Source organism: Fringilla coelebs (assembly GCF_963513975.1).
Source record: "Fringilla coelebs genome assembly, chromosome: 2".
Taxonomy (NCBI): Eukaryota; Metazoa; Chordata; class Aves; order Passeriformes; family Fringillidae; genus Fringilla; species Fringilla coelebs.
The window spans coordinates 13,958,045-13,976,162 of record NC_140029.1 but is presented as its reverse complement, the minus strand read 5'-3'; the positions used below and the strand labels follow the sequence as shown (position 1 = coordinate 13,976,162).

At 44.9% G+C, this 18,118-nt stretch overlaps 1 protein-coding gene across 1 annotated transcript in view; it reads right to left on the bottom strand.

Moving 5' to 3' along the window:
* Positions 1-7,463: 7,463 nt before the first annotated feature.
* The window catches only part of PCYT1B (phosphate cytidylyltransferase 1B, choline), a gene marked incomplete at its 5' end in the record, with an annotated part of 29,522 nt that continues 18,867 nt past the window's right edge, over positions 7,464-18,118 (bottom strand). Inside the window, 3 exons of the mRNA XM_084225322.1 lie at positions 7,464-7,965; positions 13,016-13,204; positions 15,387-15,595. Of these exons, the coding sequence (XP_084081448.1) occupies positions 7,759-7,965; positions 13,016-13,204; positions 15,387-15,595 (605 nt within the window). The 3' untranslated portion in view covers positions 7,464-7,758. The remainder of the gene's footprint in view (positions 7,966-13,015; positions 13,205-15,386; positions 15,596-18,118) is intronic.

The following is an 18,118-nucleotide window of genomic DNA, read 5'->3' as shown; positions in this document are numbered from 1 at the left end:
CATGTTGAAATTTTTAAGGGACTGGTTTGGTTTCACACAATATGGAGCTCAGTTTGTGATTTGGCAGTCTAAGGTCAATTTCTCACATGCCTACAGAGGAGCACCCTCAGACAGCTCACTTGGGAGCTCAAGAGGAATTTTAGCATATGAGCAGCTTTTGGGTTTGGGTTTTTTCCTGCTATGTAAACCTCCCAAAAGCTAATTCTCAGATTGTTCTTAACAGCCAAAATAGCTGTTATAAACAGATATACAACACCCAAGGCTTCCACCTTGAAATTTCTTCAGCGTTCTGTAACGTTTTATATGCATTCATAAATTATTAAAGAAAATGAAAAAACCCAAAGTTTGTTACCAAGCAGTTCCAGAGCAAGAAAATGCTTGGGGACCCATCTTGCTTGGCTTGTTAGCTTTCTTATTAAGTAATAAATGAGGCTCCAGATGGCCAGAATTTTGCTAGAACTGAGATAATTTTCTTTCAGATTAAGAATTTATTTTAAAACTTCAGCTGAGAAGAAATCTGTGTGTTGTACTTTCTCACTGCTTACCATTTGCCGTGACGGGGTATTCACAGGAGCTGAGTAGTTAATTAAGTAGCTCAGAATTGCAAAATGTGTCAGCATGTGCTGCATATTTGACAGTTGCTGCCTGTAGAAGATAAAGCAAACAGTTGCAGCAGCAGTATAATGAAGATTTATGGCTTAGGACACAGGCATATGTGGGAGAACAGTTTGTAATAAGGGATCTGCTTCTTGTTATACAATTAATGCCTTTTTTAGATGGCTGTAGACTTACTCAGTACTTCAATTTGTTTTCAGTGGAAAGAAGTCTTGCATTAGACAGTTTTTAAATGAAGTGAGACATATAAAACATGTCAGGCATGCTTGATAGGAAAAAATAAACTTTTTAAAAATGTCAGATCAGTTTATATTCATGATCTAACTCAGAGGCTGTTTTTACTTGAAGCTTTTGTACTATCTTCACTGGGAGTTAGATGGAGTGTAGTAAATAATGCCTGCTGTGTGTTGCCTAAGAGCAGCAGCCATTTAGAAATGGTGCTGCAGCAATCCCAAAGTCCTTTTCCATCCTAGTGACTTGCTTAGTTTTTGTATTTCTTTGGCCCAGGCCACTCCCCTCATGTGTGTCCTAGTCCAAAGGCAGTAGGCACATCACTGCTTCTGCCAGTGTGCAGCTGGAACCAACACCTGAACATTGTAAAATCATTTTCCATTTTGATCTGCCACTGTGGATTCTTTTCCTGAAATTAATAAATGTGCAGGTACCTGCAATACACTGATTTAAAAGATCATTTAGAGAAGAAAGCTTCAGTTCTTCCTGTTTCAAGGTCCCATGTTGACTCTTTTGGTATTTGGCAACTTTCAGAGGAGTTTCATGAATGTGGTTATGGGAGCTGATGCTGCACGTTGTGCCGTGAGAGCTGTCCTGGCAGACTCAGGCCTGTGGGTGTGCATGGCTGCCACGAGCACCTCCCTTGCCTGATCCAGGTGGCTCTTCCCCCTTTGGCTCATAAACCTCTTTGTGGACATGGAATGGGCTCCATGGGGTGGTGGAGGCCCAGCACTCGAGGCAGGGTCAGGTTACCTTACCACTGAGGTGAAGGAAGGTGGCTCTCTCTGTGTGCCAGGAGTGAGTCACTGCTGGGTGGTAGTTTCTCTTTGTTGCACTAAAGGTTAAGTTTTCCCCTCAGGGAAACAAATCTTCCTTCTTGGTTTTCAGATCTGGGAGTCCCTTCCGCGAATGGGTGTCTGTGTCAGTGTGCTGCAGCACTTGAAAACTGCCTGTGTAAAACTGCTGGGTCCTGCAGGTTATAATGGACATGGCTGCCACTCACCAACTATTTCACAAATAGCCATTTGTGATGGGTGAAGAGGCTGGAGTTATGCTTTATTTGGTCTTTTGAAATGCATTTTGTCTTGCTGTTAGTGCTGAAATACATAATGCATCTCAACTTTTGGGTTCTTGGTAAACAGTTGAGTAAAACATACAAGATGCCTTGGGTAGTTCTCTGTGGGTGCAATTTCATTCAGGTCAGAATGGCCAGAGTCAGTTCTGCTGATGGCATGGTACCACCACCACTCATTGCATACTGGCTGGGTTTTAATTAGCTCCTGTGTGCTTTAGCTCTACATTCTTAATGACAAATTGATTTGACTTCCCAAAGTGGAAGTTTAAGAGGTGTTTGGCCTCATAGCATTATTTCTTTTTCCCTTTCTTTAAAACATACAGACTGTGAGCTTATGGGTTTTCTAACAGTTCTTCATGTTCTCTCTGTGCCTGTGGTACCAGGTTTGTGCTGTGGAGTCATTTGAAGAGGAGAAGGAAAAAGAAAGTTAAAACAAGCCCCCAAGATTTGTGATGCTGTTTGAATTGTATTTAATTTGGAATGAGCTATTCTGGGGGCATTTGTTAATTCTTATACAGGATATGGTTTTATGCAGTTTTGTTTGCATGTGAACAATATGAATATTTAAAATGTCAGGCTGATTCTTTTCTAGAATAAATGCACTCATTTGTGAGAGGCCTTTTAGATAACCAAGGGGGGATGAGTGGAAAAAAATGAAAATTTCCCCCAAGGGGTAGTTTCCCGTTTTGTTTTGGCATTTGGCTTTTAATGACATACCACAGAAGTGCAAGCTCAGGACGCTGGTAAAAATGAAGCTCATTAACTTTTAAACTGATGATGATATAAACTATCTTAAGTATGGCCAAGTAGCAAAGTAACTGGATCCCTACTGGTTAATGTGTTAGTTTTGAAATGAAGAGCCCAGAATGGTGTGTAGAACATTAAAATAACATCCCCTGTTGGTAGTCAGAACTGGTCACTTGTAAAGAGCAGGTTATAATTAATCTGCTCTTACTGCGCAGGTGATGCCTTTGCAGTTCACAGTCACTTTATTTTAAGGAAAATCAGTGCTTGTAGGGAAATATGATTAGAGAATCACAGGAATATGGTAAAAAAATACCACAAAACATGCTGAAGAAGACATAATTTATTCTATCACGGCTGTTTCTAGAACTTGATGTGTGAGACTTGATGTGCACATGCAGCCTGGTTGGTGCCACCGGGAGGATTTTCCCTTTGAGTGTTCCTGCTGTCACGTGCTTAGGCACAGGAATAATTGTTTTGAGATAATGGAACATTTTTCTCTTGATTAATGCCATTAAACATTTAAAAAATTAAATTGTGTTTATGTGAAAGGCAAAACTGCCTCACCTGGCTCAGAACTTGCAGTTCCCCATTCCTTGTTGAAGCAGGGATTGGTGCTGTTGAAGAGAGTATCTGAAAGGAGACGGAGATACCAGGTGTGAAAGAACTGGCCATGAGTAAGTGCTGGGGCAGGGCAGTTCAGGTCTCACATTTGAGGAATTTTATGTAACATGGGAGCCTCCTGCATTCCGCTGGGAGATCATCCTGGAAAGCACCTCAGTGTTTGCTGGAGTCTCAGTCACACATTCCCACATTCCACTTGGCACAGTGAAAGTGCATGTCCAAAGGCTTTCAGTTATTTTTATTCAGTCTGTGTCTGTCTCTTCTCCCCTCAGAAAGAGCCATGAGGCAGTGGCCTTGATTTCCATTTGGATTAGAAATGTTAATGCTGCCCTTCCTTACACCAGAAAGGGATCTTCCCTTTGGAAAGAAAAGGGCAGAAAACATACTCTGTGTGTGTGTGTGTGCTTGTGGAACACACGTTGTGTTGTGAGAGGAAAGTGATCTCTTGTCAAAATCCAATCAGAAGAGGAGTTCTTAAGATGGTTTGATACTTGAAAGGGTCTCCATGCAAGAGGCAAGCCCTGGCTCCATTTTCTGCCTCATTTTCAGCTGTGTTTTATGAGAAGGTCAGGGAGTTACATGCTATCACACAGAAGACTTTCCATGATGGTTTGGTACCCTTGTACAAGCAACTCTACTGTAGCATCAAACCTTCCTTCCTGCTGAGCTGACAGGCCTGGTGTTGGTTCAGGGACTGTCTTGTTCCTGAGGGGTTTGCCACCAGCCAAAACAAGGGTCCCCTCTGGGCTGGGCTGTACACTGTAAGCTCACTCCCAGGGACATTCCTTACACATCTCCCAAGTGGTACCAAGGCACTGCTGAAAACAGACCCAAATCCATCTCGGGTGATACAGGGAACCTTGTATTATGTGGGAGATTTTTGGTGTAGACTTTGTGCCATTAAATAGTTTCTCTCCTATGCTCAATGACTTTGAAATTTGCTTATTCTCTAATTAAAAATGTCTTGGCTAGGAAGTCCTGGCGTCCATTTGCTGTTTCAGCTTCTCCCTGCCTGAGGCAGGACTGTTGAATAAATAATCTTTAGAGCTGCTGCAGGTACTTACTTCTTACAGAAAGGTCAAATGGGAAAGAGCAAAGCAGGAATATTTGTACACCAGACTGACTTGATTCAGGGAAAAGTCCAAAAGCCAGTGTCAGGATTTGTCCCTGTGGCTCATGTTTGCTGCTGCCATTTTCCATCTGGCACAGCCATACATCATCTTGGCACCCACAAGAGCAACTCAAGTTGCTGCTGGGGATGGTTTTCAGCAGTGGAACCAGAATGGCTGCAACAGCACCGTTTCTTTCTTCCACCTTGAAGTAAGAATTAAAATATCAGCTCCTGATTCCACTGTGCTGGGGCAGGATAAAGAAGGTGTCAGACTGCTGATGTCTAATGCTGCACCTTTCCAGCTGGGACAAGCACTTCCTCACCTGCACCCACACATTTCTGGCTGCAAGGTAAAGGCAAGGAGAGGAGATCCTGTTAGTGCAGAGAGCAGCAGAACAAGCAGCAGCCTTTTGGGCATGTTGGCAGAGCTGCTCTTGTGGCTTTGGTGGGGTGTAAAGCCCTGGGCTACCAAGGATGGGGATGACAGTCTCTGTGCCACCACTGGGGTTTCCTCTGCAGGTTGTGTTCATGTGTCCCAAGATGCTGTAAAATGAAGGGGAGAGGCAGCTGTATCTGTCATACACTTTATTGTTCATGTGGAGCTTGGCTGATAAATAGGACTAAATTAAAACAATACTTGTGAAAAGGAAAACCCAACCATGACTCAGAAGTGCAAAATTGCCTTCCACATGTCCAGACACCATGAGGTTCTGGTTTGCAAGAGACAGCACATGAATGTACCAGCAGAGCAAAGGCTTCAGCTTAGTGATATCCTAAATGCAAACAAGACACCTGGTACAGATTATGGCTTTGTTGCTGGGTAGCCACCTGTGACCCTGAGAAACAGCTTCTGTTAAGAACAGGTCACTGGTGAGTTTTTCTCTAGTTCCCATGTACAAGTCATGGTGCTGTCTCCACTTAAACCACTGAGCAAGGGCTGCTGAACAGTAAGTGCTAGGAAAGTAAAATGAACAAGAAACAACGGTAAAAGCCAAGAACAACAAATCCTTGCCCACCTCCATTGCATTTGGATATGGCTCATCTATCAACAGCACCAGTAGAAGCAGACAGTTCCTGTGGTGGAAGAGTGGTTTGTGATGGGAAGACTTAAGACTTGCAAAGGATCAGAAAAACTAACAAGTGCATCCCAGGTATGAAATTACAGTAACAGGTTGCCTAAGGCTGAGAAAGGTCTTAATTGCATCATCCCATCAGGCACACAGCTGGCAGCAGCTCAAATTTCTGTGGCTGTCCCTTTGCACATTCCACCCTATTTCCTGCTCACCTGTTTTTGCAGCTCTGTGAAGGATCTAGCTGACTCCAGAGGACAAAGTGCATGAGATGCTGTGTACTTGGTCTTGTGGTGGTCTGAGAAGTGTCTGGCAAAATGTTGCCAAAGAAAAATCAGTTACCTTGTAGTGGAGGAGGGATGAAAGCTGTAGGGAGTGAGCAGAGTGTGGGGCTAATTTGGTGTCTGGTCCCAAGGTCTGTAATTTACTTGCCCAGAAAAGTATCTGGAAAGGTGTCTGCCTACCAACCAGGTCACCCTGCGAGATAAGGACACCAGCCAGGGGCTGCTGCTGCCAGCAAGCACAGCCACCTCACATGCTTGGGCATCTCGGTCCCTCTGTTTTTTTTTCCAAGAGAAGTGGAGCCCTCCCTCCTCCAGCATTTCCTGTGCTGCCTGCACAGGGAGCCAGCAAATGCTGACTGGTGGTGCCCACAGCAGCCAGCGTGTCCTGGTGGGGTTGCAGTTGCAGGCAGTGGTGGCACAGGAGTGCTGCTGTGGCTGTAGCCCCCTGCCCAGGCTTCCTGAGGCTGTGCCCAGCAGGCTGCCTGTGAGATAGGGACAGTGGCAGCTTTTACCTGCTGGCCTGGCACCAAAGCTGCTGCTGGGCTGGAGAGCCTCAACCGTGCCTGGGCACTGAGGCAGCTGTGCCAGGCACGCTTGGGAGCGAAATGGCATCAGTGGCACAGCCCCATCAGTGGCACAGTGCTTGGGGGTTTCCTGCACCTGGGGAGCAGAGCAGCCCCAGGGAGTCCTGCCAGCTCCTGCAGCCACCCCAGCAGTTACAGCTGAGGGACTGAATGTGGAACCAGATGTCAGGCAGGACTGGCTTTGCCAACTAGGAAGATCAGCATTGAGGGAGAGCTTCACCTCTGTTTCTGCTTGAGGCTGTACACCTGTCATGGACAGAGAAAGAAAATAGTTGTGCCTAATCCAGTTCAAAGAGTTTCCTTTGGTTTTTTTGGCTTTTTTTTTTTTCATTTTTTTCTCCATATTAGTGTAGAGGAATAGCCTTGGGATCGTCTGCAGGGGCAGAGGCTGTGAACACATCTTGTTTAGAATTTGATGTCTGTGAACACATCTTGTTTAGAGTTTGATGAGAACTTTGTACTGGCTGAGGACCATGTGACAACAGCACTGTTTGCTTGTCATTTGCTGATACATAGCTGGGAGCAGCAGGTTTTCCTAGGAGGCCATGTCCAAAGGCCTTGGGATATTTTTATAGTTCACCAGTAAAAACCACCAGCATCTTCAAACTGTCTTATTTCCTACACCACCACATTCCAACTATGGCTGTCTTTTCATTTACGTTCTTGCCTTCAAAGTGCAAAGCCAGGGAGCAAACCAGAAGTGATTAGGCAGCTGTTGAGGCACCAGGAACATGGAGAGTGGTTTGATAAAGCAAAAAGCCTGACTCCTTACCCACACCCCACACAGAGGCTTGGTCAACAAGCAGCACTGAATATGTTAAATGGATTTCCACCAACTTGCCTGGAGATCTCTTCATTTCAGTGCATGATTTGGGCTCTGGGGCAGATGTTATTCAAAAAGAAAAAAAACCCCAACTTTATTCCCAGTTTCTCAACATATTTGCTGCAGCAATGCCATTCCTTCACGTGCCAGAAGAACTCAAGGTCAGCAGGGTACAACTGCATCTTCTCTCTCTGCAGGCTGCAGCCAGCATTCCCTGTGTGCTGGGTCTGGATCAGGAGCCAGCTGGGCTCCTCCTGCCAGCCCCCCTCGGTGCAGAGCTCCCACGGGCCTGGCCTGGAGCAGCAGCTGGAAAGCAGCAAGGCAAGGGCAGGAACTTGCACATGGGTGTGGTTTTCTGCCAGTCCCTGGGGCTGTGCCTGGCAAGTGCTGCTGGCTGGGCCTCCAGCACCGTGAGGGAGTGGGGATGGGATAAGCTCTTCCTGAGATCTCCCTTGCTGTGCTCCAGTTCATTTTTGACATCTCCCAGAGCACGATCCCTGCTGTCAGAGATACCCCTGGTGTTCCTCACGCTTCTCCCCATCCAGTGGTTGAGTTCATAGCTTGTTCTTCTGTCTCATGGTTAAAAAAATATATATTTTATTTTTCATCCTCATCTCCCTCGCTCATGCTGCTGAGGGAGGCAGAGGCAGCTTTTGGAGAAGAGGGAGGGGAGGTCTTATTGATGACCCAGGGTGGAGATGGAGAACGGGACGGCGAGCGGCCTCGCGTAGGACTGCTGTTGGGGCTCTGCCGGGGAGAAAAAGCCTGGAGCATTCGGCCGCTTCGTTCCTGGAACATCTGCTTCTGCAAAAGCAAAGTGAAAAGATGCTCTTTGAGTACTGCACAGAGGGCAAGGCTGGGGGCAGGCAGGGGTTGCACTGTGCCTCTCATCGGGGAGTGAGCAGGGAGCCAGAGCCCTGGAGCATGGCTGATTTGCCTCTGCTGTGCTCATGATAACCTGGTCCTTGCATGCAAGTTTTTACCTCAGCTGGGCCACCCCCAGTGTGGGGACACTCTGTGTACTGGCCTGAGCCACACACAGGGGACTCCCTTTGTGGTTTTTGCACGTATTGGTCACACTCTTGTCTCCAAAGGTCACTTTTCTGCCTGAACACCCAGTATTCCTAGTTCCCACAACCTTTTCCTTCTAGAAAGTTGGGAAGGATGACCCCTCTCCTCCTGAGCTTCCTGGCTTTTCTAGCCTTTATTCCTCTGTCCCTTCTTAAGAGAGACAGCCTGCCAAGTACTGGCAGCCACTTCCCCAGCTGCCTGGAGCAGGCACAACCCAAACCCATAAATTGAGGGTGGGAATGTCAGAATTTGGGTGTCTGTCGAAAAGAGAAAACACTTGCAGGCTCTATGTTTTGCTTGGAGCTTTATTGTCACTTTTGCTTTGTAAAGCTGAGTGGAGGCCTGCCAGAGTTGGTGGGGTGGAAGAGACACCTCTGCAGTCAAGCAATCTGCTACACTAAGGCAAGTGCCTCTACTCTTTAGCAGCAATGTGGCCTTGCGTCACGCTGGGTTACGGAAGACATGGTGTGTGCTGTGCAGCTGCTGCAGGCTTCACATGGAACATGCCAAATCCGAGTGCCCTGCTGCTCCTCCTGGGGATGGGGAGTAAGAAGCCTCAACATTGGCTGCAGGACTGGCAGGTGAGTCACAGGCGATGCTCGGCTGAAAGGAAGATCCAGCCCCGACAAAGTTAAGTTACCACTCAGGTCTGAGAGGAAAGTACTTGTGCAGAATGTATGGGTTTGCCTGTTTTAGCTGAGATCCAGCTTGCAGTTGCCCAGTTTTCATCCTGTTCCTATTCCCCTTCCCTCTGCAGTGACTCTGCCCTGTGCTGACACAGTATTTGGCTGCCCATCTTGTTCTTTCTCCTCCTCTTTGAAACTCAGTATTCCCTGCCAGTGGAGAGGCAGATGCTGGTTTCCCCCTCAGGTTTCTGGGTGTTTGCTAAATCCCAGGGCTTAAAAATCAAGCACAAATACTGAACTTAGCTGTTCCTCTGTGAGCTCCCTCTCCTAATTTACATCTTCATCACATTAGCCTTTATTGACTTAGTTTTAGAGCCTGGATTTCACTGCAGAACAGAGTGTAAGAACAGTTCCTGCCTGAAGCTACACTTCTCAAGACTCTCAAGCATAAAACCCCATGGTGTGTAACCTACCGCTGCACTACTGCTAGGTTCAAATTAGTCAAGACTTCTAAAACCTCAATAGTTAGCAGATGGTGGTTGCTCCTGATAAATGGTGCCAGGAAGCATTTGGATGGGGAGGATTTCTGCAGCTGAGAGCTGCAAGGATGTCACCAGGGCTGGCAAAGGCCCAGAGCCTGTCTGCAATTCAGTGGTAGGGGGGCAAAATTTCTCTTTAGATCACAGAAATGTGAGGTTCTGTTGGCTTGTTTCACCGTCTCACTGAAGATAATTCCCAACAAAAAAAAAAAAAAACCCATGTTTGATATGAAGTATGTTTTTCCTGGCCAATCAAAATACTTTGACTCCCTTCTGCTGTCACTTCTAACAACTCAGTGGCACAGTGGTGCTTTGTGGTGGTGTGGTGGCAGTGCTGGAGGACATTCAGTGCCCCAGCCTGGCTTGGCCTGCACCATCCCATGTGGCAAGGAGTACTTGACTGTGCCTTAGTCACAGAGGCCAGGTTGAAAAGGAGAATCCCACCTTCCTGCTAAGTCCCTCAGCCAGGCTGTAGGACACCTGCTTCCTAGGCTTCAGTGAAGAGTTTGTTGCTGAACAAACTGATGCACTCACACCTTCAGCAGGGCAAGAGCCCAGCCCCTCCACGTTGCCTCCTGCATTAGAGCTGGAACCACCAGGCTGCTGGCTAAAACCACAGCTCTGCAGGAGGAGGAGGTGGTGTCACTCACCTGCCTCAGAACACATTTCTCTCCAGCTGTGCCCTAGCAGAGTCAGTAAGCCATGCCCTTTGCAGGCAAGGAGCTCCTTGGGCCATTGGGTGCTGAAGAAGTAGAACAAGTGTTAATGGCTTCCTTGGAGTGTTGCAAGGTTAGACAAGGCTGGATGCACTGTGGTCCTTTACCACAGGTAGGGAAATATTTTCAAAGCCTTGACTCAAGCAAGCTCAGGTACACCCAACCAGTTTAGGGTTTGTTTTTGGCAAACACACTAATGGGAAATAATATTTTGCCTGTTTCTGAATTTTACTGCCTGTATGTTGATACCTTTTTGCTTTATAAAGCAAGTGCCAGCTGGGTGTCTGCTTTTGAGCTTCTGATTGTTCCAAGGCCACTTTAGGTGGTGTGGCCTACACACCATCCCCAGGTTCCAGCTGCGACCTGTCTTACCTGAGCCCCTGATGATGTCTGAGGCGTGTCAGCTGTTTGGAAGGCAACCTTCCCCAAGTATCCCTGTGTGCTGAGCAGGGGGAAGCCAGCCCCTTGAAGGGACACCTCATCTGAAGGGACATTTTGGAGAGAGACTGGCACAGAAACCCTGCCCTGTGAGCTGTGCTTTCTCTCTACTGACCTCAGTTGTAGCTGCCTGCTTGTACATGTCTGAGAGGAGCTGGAATGGATACCTGCACCCTGGAGTGGTGTCTCTGCCATTAGGCCCTGTGTGCCAGACTGTGTGGTGGTCCTGTCTCACATCACAGAGAAGTTTCGTGCCACACTAATCATTGTTTCTGACCTCTCTGACTCTCTTGCAGAAAACATATGCACAGGTGGGCAAAATTGCCAATGAATTACAGACATCTAGACATTTGAAAACTGACATCTTGACCTCCTTCACAAGCAGGCATTTTTCTGTGGGTTACATAGCCCTTACTTTTAGAAAATTGATGCTAGCATAAAGTATATTATAATAATTATTTGTGAAATAATAATAGCATATTAATGGCATGCAAATTACTGATCTAGGAATCCAGCATGCCCATAACGATTCCTGTACTTTTAATGTCAACATTAAAAGCAACTTCTAACTAACAGTGATAAGGCAAATTAGCATTAATAACAGTTTTGACACTAATAGTAAGTTATCATTTTTTAAAAAGTCTTTCCTGTTGCCAAGGCTCAAACTGATTTTAAAAAAGCTACACCACCTCTCAGCTTGCTGTCACTGATGCTTTTCCTACAACACTGTGAAGAGATTTCACTCCTCTTGTTCTTAGCAAAGGTCCCTGTGATTGCGCCAGACTTCCTACTCTGTGGTCAAACACTTACTCAGGAAACAAGAGTTTCTAATTTTAAAAGACATATGCAGAGCACCTTTTCCTTAATTCAATTTGGTAAAATGTTTTATCAGCAAAGGTTTTAAAAAATGCCATTAGCATGCACTGTTGAGTGGGTAGAGCCAGGAAATAGGATCAATGCCTTTGAATTCTTCCCCTGTCTCTGCACAGCTAAACTCATCTCACCTCCTGTGAATTTCAAGTACTCTGTTAGCATCAGGTTTAGTTATTCAGCACATATGGCCAAAGGACCATCCCACATAGGGAACACACACCAAGCTCTATGGGCAACAAGTCACAGAGGAAGCTTCACGTGGATGTGGACAATGCAGGTAAACCTGGGCATTTCAACAGAAGAGTTGCCTTCTTGCCCTCCCCCAGGAACATGCCAGTGTCAATGAACAATCTGTTACATAAGCTCATTCCTTGTGTGGCTGGGGCCTGTGTTGGTCAGTGATCACTGCCTTTGGGTGGACAGAAGTAGCTGTATGATGACAGTCTCTGTCCTGAAGCCTTCACAGCCTAATTTTGGGTTTTTCTCAACTGAGTGGTAATCAACATGGCAAGTCAGTGCAAAGATGAGAACTCCAGTATGAGGCAGGCACTGCATGACTTGGTAGCACTGAGTTGTGACACAGCACTGATGTGAGCTACTTAATTCACAAAAGCTTTGTGACTCTTCCTACATGTTTGTTTATGAACAAAATACCTGCTGAGTTCCAACAGAAGGTGCCTTTTTCTCTCAGAGTCTGCAAGCAGAGCAGTGTGTCAGATGGTGCCTGCACTGGAGGATCTGGGCTTTCATTTCAACACAAACTCTACATTCAATTTCAGCTTTGTTACTGGTTTCAATGCAGCAAAGAAAAGTCATAGAAGCAAACAAAGCTTCTTGAGGTTTGGCAAGCTATCAGAACTGACAGAGGGGCGCCAGGACTCTTTTGGGGCTCTGAAGTGTCACCAGCTCACCACTCAGTGCATGAGTTTGGTTTGCGCAGGTTTCTCTCCAGAAAGATGCTGTTGCAAATTCTGAACTGCCTTTCCAAGGCACTTAGGGACCTTTAGTAAATGGCTCTGTGAAGGCAGCACATACCAAGGAGGGCTTTGCAAGTGCTACAGTCCCACCTGAACCTTCCCTGCTTTCAGTTAGATGAGCCTTGACTTGACAAGTAAAATAACCTCTTGAACTTTTATCAGTAGTTTTTGAAGTTAGAAAATTGTAATCTTCTACTGCTGAATACACACAAGGAAGAGAACTACTGAAAACCTTTCCAATGGTCCTGTTTTTCCTCACTACTTCCAGTGAAGACCCCTGATGTAGGAGTGCTTGCATATAATGCTAACAGGGCCAACAGATTGTACTGGCCTGTTTGCTTGTGTGGTGCTGTGATGCAGCTCTGTTGAATGCAGTATTAAATTCGTCATCACACCTTCACAAAATACAGATATCCCAAAAAAGCAACAGCAAGAAGCAGCAAATCCTGCTGTTGCAGTATTGGTATGCATTAATGGCTTCAGCAGCCAGGTTTGCCATTACCCTGCTGTGCTGGCATTCGAGACAAAGTCTGCAGCAGAAGAATCTGCTCTTCACCTGTGTTAGAGAGGAGAAATAAAAACACTCAGACTTCCTGGGATGGCAGAATACCTACCCAAGCTCCATCAGGTCCAAACAGCTCTAAAAAGTTGCCAATAAATTCCCTGGACTTTTCTTCCCATTTCTGAATGAGGTCATGGCTCTTCTCTTCCACCTTGTAAACAAATTCTTTTGACTTTTCCTCCACATTCTTGACTTTTTCTTTCATTTTGTCCACTTGGTTTTGAAAGCGATATTTTTTCTCCTGTTTTAAAAGTGTGGTCAAAGATTAATAAAAAACTTAGAAATAATTAGTCATAGACAGTTGAGAAGAAGAAAAAAAATTGCATTAATGCATCCTAATACATATGGCCTTGGTTAGCTATTCCCACATTATTTTTATAAATGCAAGTTTAACATTTGTGGAATGAAATGCAGAAGGTACATATTGTAAAGGTTTCTTGTGTGATTACTGTGTTTAATCCACTACATGAATCTTCCTGTATTTTCAAACTGAATGCACTTTGAAATTTATAAGAATCTTGTGAAGGATAGGAGTGGGAAATTAACAGCTCAAACTTAAGAATAGGCAAAAGGTAAATCTCCCTATGTTTCCAAGCAAATGCTGCTGACTTGCCAGCCTGGATATCAACTTGGACTAAAATGTCTCTTTGGGTAGATTTCTGCAGAGCAGAAGGAAAACTCTCATAAATTCTGAGCCTGGCTAATACTGGACTTCTAGCTGCAACACAGATGTGTGTAGGCCAATGGCTTGTGGCCAGGATACTTCACAGAAAAGAGAGAACTCCCAATTGCTAAGTCATACAGAAAAAAAAAGAGAGAGAGAAGATAATATTAGGGAGCTCCTGGCAAAAGCTTCTGAAATACTTCAGAATAAAGAGCTTTTGTCTTGAAATGCTTGTGTGCTCCACAAATTTTTGGTACAAGCAAATAAGCAAGGCTGTGCTCTTGAAGGTGTGGTGGTCTGTGTAGAAGCACAGATCACTATTGGCTTTTAATTTTCTGTTAACTCCATTTAATGGACACTTGAATTTATTTTAAAAAAACAAGCACTGAAGTGGGGTTTATTGCAGCTCACAAATCACTAAAAGAACTGTCTTTGCAAGAGCCACAAGCACAAACAAAATCCCCAAGGTCCAAAGAAACCTCACTTCCTCTGTACCTAAAGGCTGATCAGCCCTTTAATTAGGAAACCAGTGCTTGTCTGCAAACAAGACCAGTGCTCTTGTGAAATCCTGGGGATTCAATTTTGAGATGAACAGTCTCCAGTGCAAATCAGTATTTCTGCATTTAAATTACTGCAAGGTAAACAATCATGCCTGGAGGTTCTTCAGGAGCCATCATCATTTGAGATGGGGGCAAGCATAACTTATGCACCAGTAGCTTAACCTCACAGCTGCTCAAGGATAAATTTAGGATAAATTTGAGAATCTCCAAGGCATCCAGCATGCCTTATTTTGATGGATATTTGCAACGGTGATCCTTCTGAGTGGAGTACTTAGAAGTAAGATTTTTTTAAAGGTGTAGAAAACTTTCAAAAAAAGCACAGTAAAATAAATATTTATGCCCTGTGATCTGGGGTTTATCTGCCAGACTTCAAAATAAGAAAGATAAACTCTAATGAAATGACACAATTCAGTCTTTCACAAGGGGGTTTCCAAGCTCCAGGGAGGGAGGTGGGAAGTCCTGCTGCGAGCCATCTCAGAGATCACAACAGAGATTTCAGTTATGTGGGTTATCTTGAGGTCTTAAGTCAAAACTTGACACAGAAAATGAAGGAAGGTAAAGTCTAATTTCCATAAAGTCTTTACTTCTCATTGGAGGGGCAGGTCTGTATGTGGAAGATGAATAATCTGAGCCATCCTTTCACATGGCTCTCCTGCCATTGTGGTTTCTGAGCTCTACAGCAGCATCATTTATGTACCAGCTTCCCAGCATATTTCCTTGTCTTTTGAAAACCATTTTAGCTTTCCCTAGTAATTTCACTGCTCTGTGATTGGCTTTGTTAGGGGTTTTGTTTTGTTTTGTTGGTTTTTTTAAACACATTGTAGAGAAACTTTGGATCTCAAAATCCATTCTCTCTGGGCTGCCTTCTTGAAATAGGAATATAGAAAGAAATCATGTCTTGGGTGAATGGTTGAGCAGCTTCTGGTGGGAGGGTGGGCTCCTTCCTAGTGTGTCATTGTCATCTTCAGCCCAAGGAGGAAGGGGGAGCAGCACCTTTGTTAAAAGTGTAAGATGGAAATGAAGCTGCTAATTAATAGGAGCAATTAAAACTACCCTCAGCTTACCAGCGTCTTTTAAATTAAGTTCTTTCCAGCTCTTTTAAAAGCAGCATAAGGAAGATATAATTTCTTAACCTTTACTTTACATTCAGGATGCTAGCAGAGAGTGTTTGAGGAGCAAACGTGGATCAGTGCACTCACATTTATGAAGCTGACATTCAGCTCCTTGGCGGTGTAGCCTCGCTGCAGGTTGCGCCGGGCGTACACGTCGTAGTCGCGCACGATGCGTGTGATGATGTCCGATGTGGAGATACCTTCGGTTCTCTGCGTAGGTACAAACATTCCTGAGCAAAGTGGGAAAAGAAAGCCTGCTGATAAAGCTTGGCAGGACCAGGCACTGTGGCAGATAGCTGAGGATGAACTTAAAAATGCCTGACAAAGGTAAGAGGCTTGCAATTCTGCCTTATTCTGAGTTCTCTCCTGTTGTTTCTGTGTGAGTTTGGGGAAGGCAAGATTGCTATACTACTCATTTTTCTCTCAAGTCTTTAGAAAGACTAAAAATTGCCCCCTGTACAGTGTCAGCTGTGATGTGGAAGTTATTAGACTGGCAGGGGCTCCTGAGCCAGGAAGGCCAAGCTTCACAGCTGTGGCCAATTCACTGAGCAGTTCTTTCCACAAGCACAGCCCTTATTTAATGTTATATAAAGGAGCGGGGAGGTTTGCTGCTCTCCTTTATTTCCACTCCTGTGCTGCACCATCTGACAGTCTCTGTTCTGCTGAGTAGAACAGACCAGCCTCTGGCCTTGAGAAAAGCCAGGAAAAAGATGCATTACAGCAACTGGAAAACACCCTGGAGATGCCAGTGGTTTGTGACAAAAAGATGAAGTGTAATGCGTGTGAAGTGTAGTGTTTCATGTCCATCCAGCCATGCCAGCAACTGCATAACCATCCTCCCTGCTCTGACAAATCAGTCCCCAAGAAAACTGGCCATTTATCAATACTGCTCATGTTTTCCTCAACACAACTGAGATATATGTAGCTTTCCAATTGCTCCCCACTAAAGCAGGAGCACCTGAACTGTTAATGCAATTCACAAATGCAATAGCAGCAGAGTGCAGGCACACCGTGGTTTAGTAGTTATTTAGGGCTAAAAAAAAAATTACTACTCTCACTTACATGTAATTGCAACATGAAGCTGCTGATGAAAGAGAGAGAGAAGACTGGAGATGGTTTGGGAAAAGAAAGTAGTGCTTTGTCTTAAAATGGTGTTATAACTCCTGGCAAATGAATCCTCACACATTCACTTAAAGTAAGCAGCCATTGGTACCTAATTTTACAGGGCTGGAAAAAGACTCAGAGAAGGAATCAAGAAGCTTAGCAGCCTCTTGTGACTAAATTCTATGTGATATTTTTTCTTTCTGATCTCTAATTAATACTCTGCTAAAAAAATAGATTATTTTAATCATGAGCAGACATGTTTCCCTGACTGTTGCTTTTAAGGCTTCCACCAGTCACTCAGGAAACTATTTTTGGAAGCAATGAAACCCACTTTGAGCCAGAAACCTTACTAGATAAGAGTTACAAGAATACATGGACAAAATTCAAACCCCACCTTTGTTAAGCTGAAAGTGGAACTGTAGGTGGACATTACCTTTAGTCACTGACTTTGCTTTCATCTGCTTCACATGTTGGACTGATCCATGTTTTCCAAGCTAATTGTTCACAGATGTGCACAGTTTCAGTCAGTGCATTGTTATCCAGCTCACCAGTGCCCATATGCCCTCCCATCCACTGAAGGTAGTTGGGAATTGGGAGCCCATGAGAATCTACCCAAGGAGCTCCCTGGTTCCCATCCACTTTTCTGCTCTCCAACAACCTGATGTGGGAAAATGGGAGTACTGGAACTATGGAAAAATGTGCAAATGTGTCACTCACGCGCCGGGGTCGGGGCGAGAGGCAGGATCGTAGCAAAGGCGAAGAAGGCTTTATTCAAAAGAACTGCACGGTTTTTATAGAGTGATACGAAAGATTCTATTCTATTGGCTAACTAACAGAAACATCCTTCTCACGCACTGTCCTTGAGAGGAACAGAAAAATAAAATAGAAAAACAGCACCTGCAAATTGTTTACAGACAACGGTTATCACATCTTCTCAGCTCCCTAAAATTTCTCACAAGCTGCTGTGAGAAATGCTTGCTGTTTCCCCCTCTCTGTCCCATGGCATCCACACAAATGCATCAACAGCCCTGGTCTATTTAAAACAAATGCCCCAGGAGAAAGGGGAAATTCATTATTGTAATAATGCTGCTCTGCATTAGGGACTATAACAGCACTAGATCTCAAAACTCATCACAAATAAGTTAACATTATTTCCAGTTTATACGTGGTAAAATTCAGCCATACAAGGCCCACAATGCTTCTCTGGTATCTCGTGGTGACAGACACAATGGACCACAGCTCCCTGAAGTTGCAAGTCTGTACTCTCTTCTGCCAAGTTTGAGCTTCTTATCAGGTTGTGTGTGCACTGTGCCTGTGCTCAAGGACAGCAGAGAAGGGTGTGCCTAGTTTGGGCACTCTCACACCAAGTCTGGTAATGATCCAGTGACCCCAAGAGTTCCTGTTGTGCTGTCCTGTGCATTCAGCACCTTACAGAAGAAAAGCAAAATAGCTGTCTGTCCAGCATGTGTGCAGTATGTCTCTTGGTGACCCATTCTTACCAGAGGGGCCTTTTTTCACTGCCTACTGAAGGAAGCTGGCATTGGCTCTGAAACTATAGAACAGTCATTCATAAAGGAAGGTTGTGAGTCTGACACAACAGGGAGGTTCACAAGTGGAAAAAGATCAAAAACTGCTCCTATAAAAAGCTTATTCCTTCAGCTCAGCTGGTCTATAGCTGTCATAGTATAGTTTGAGGTCACTTTGCATGGCATATT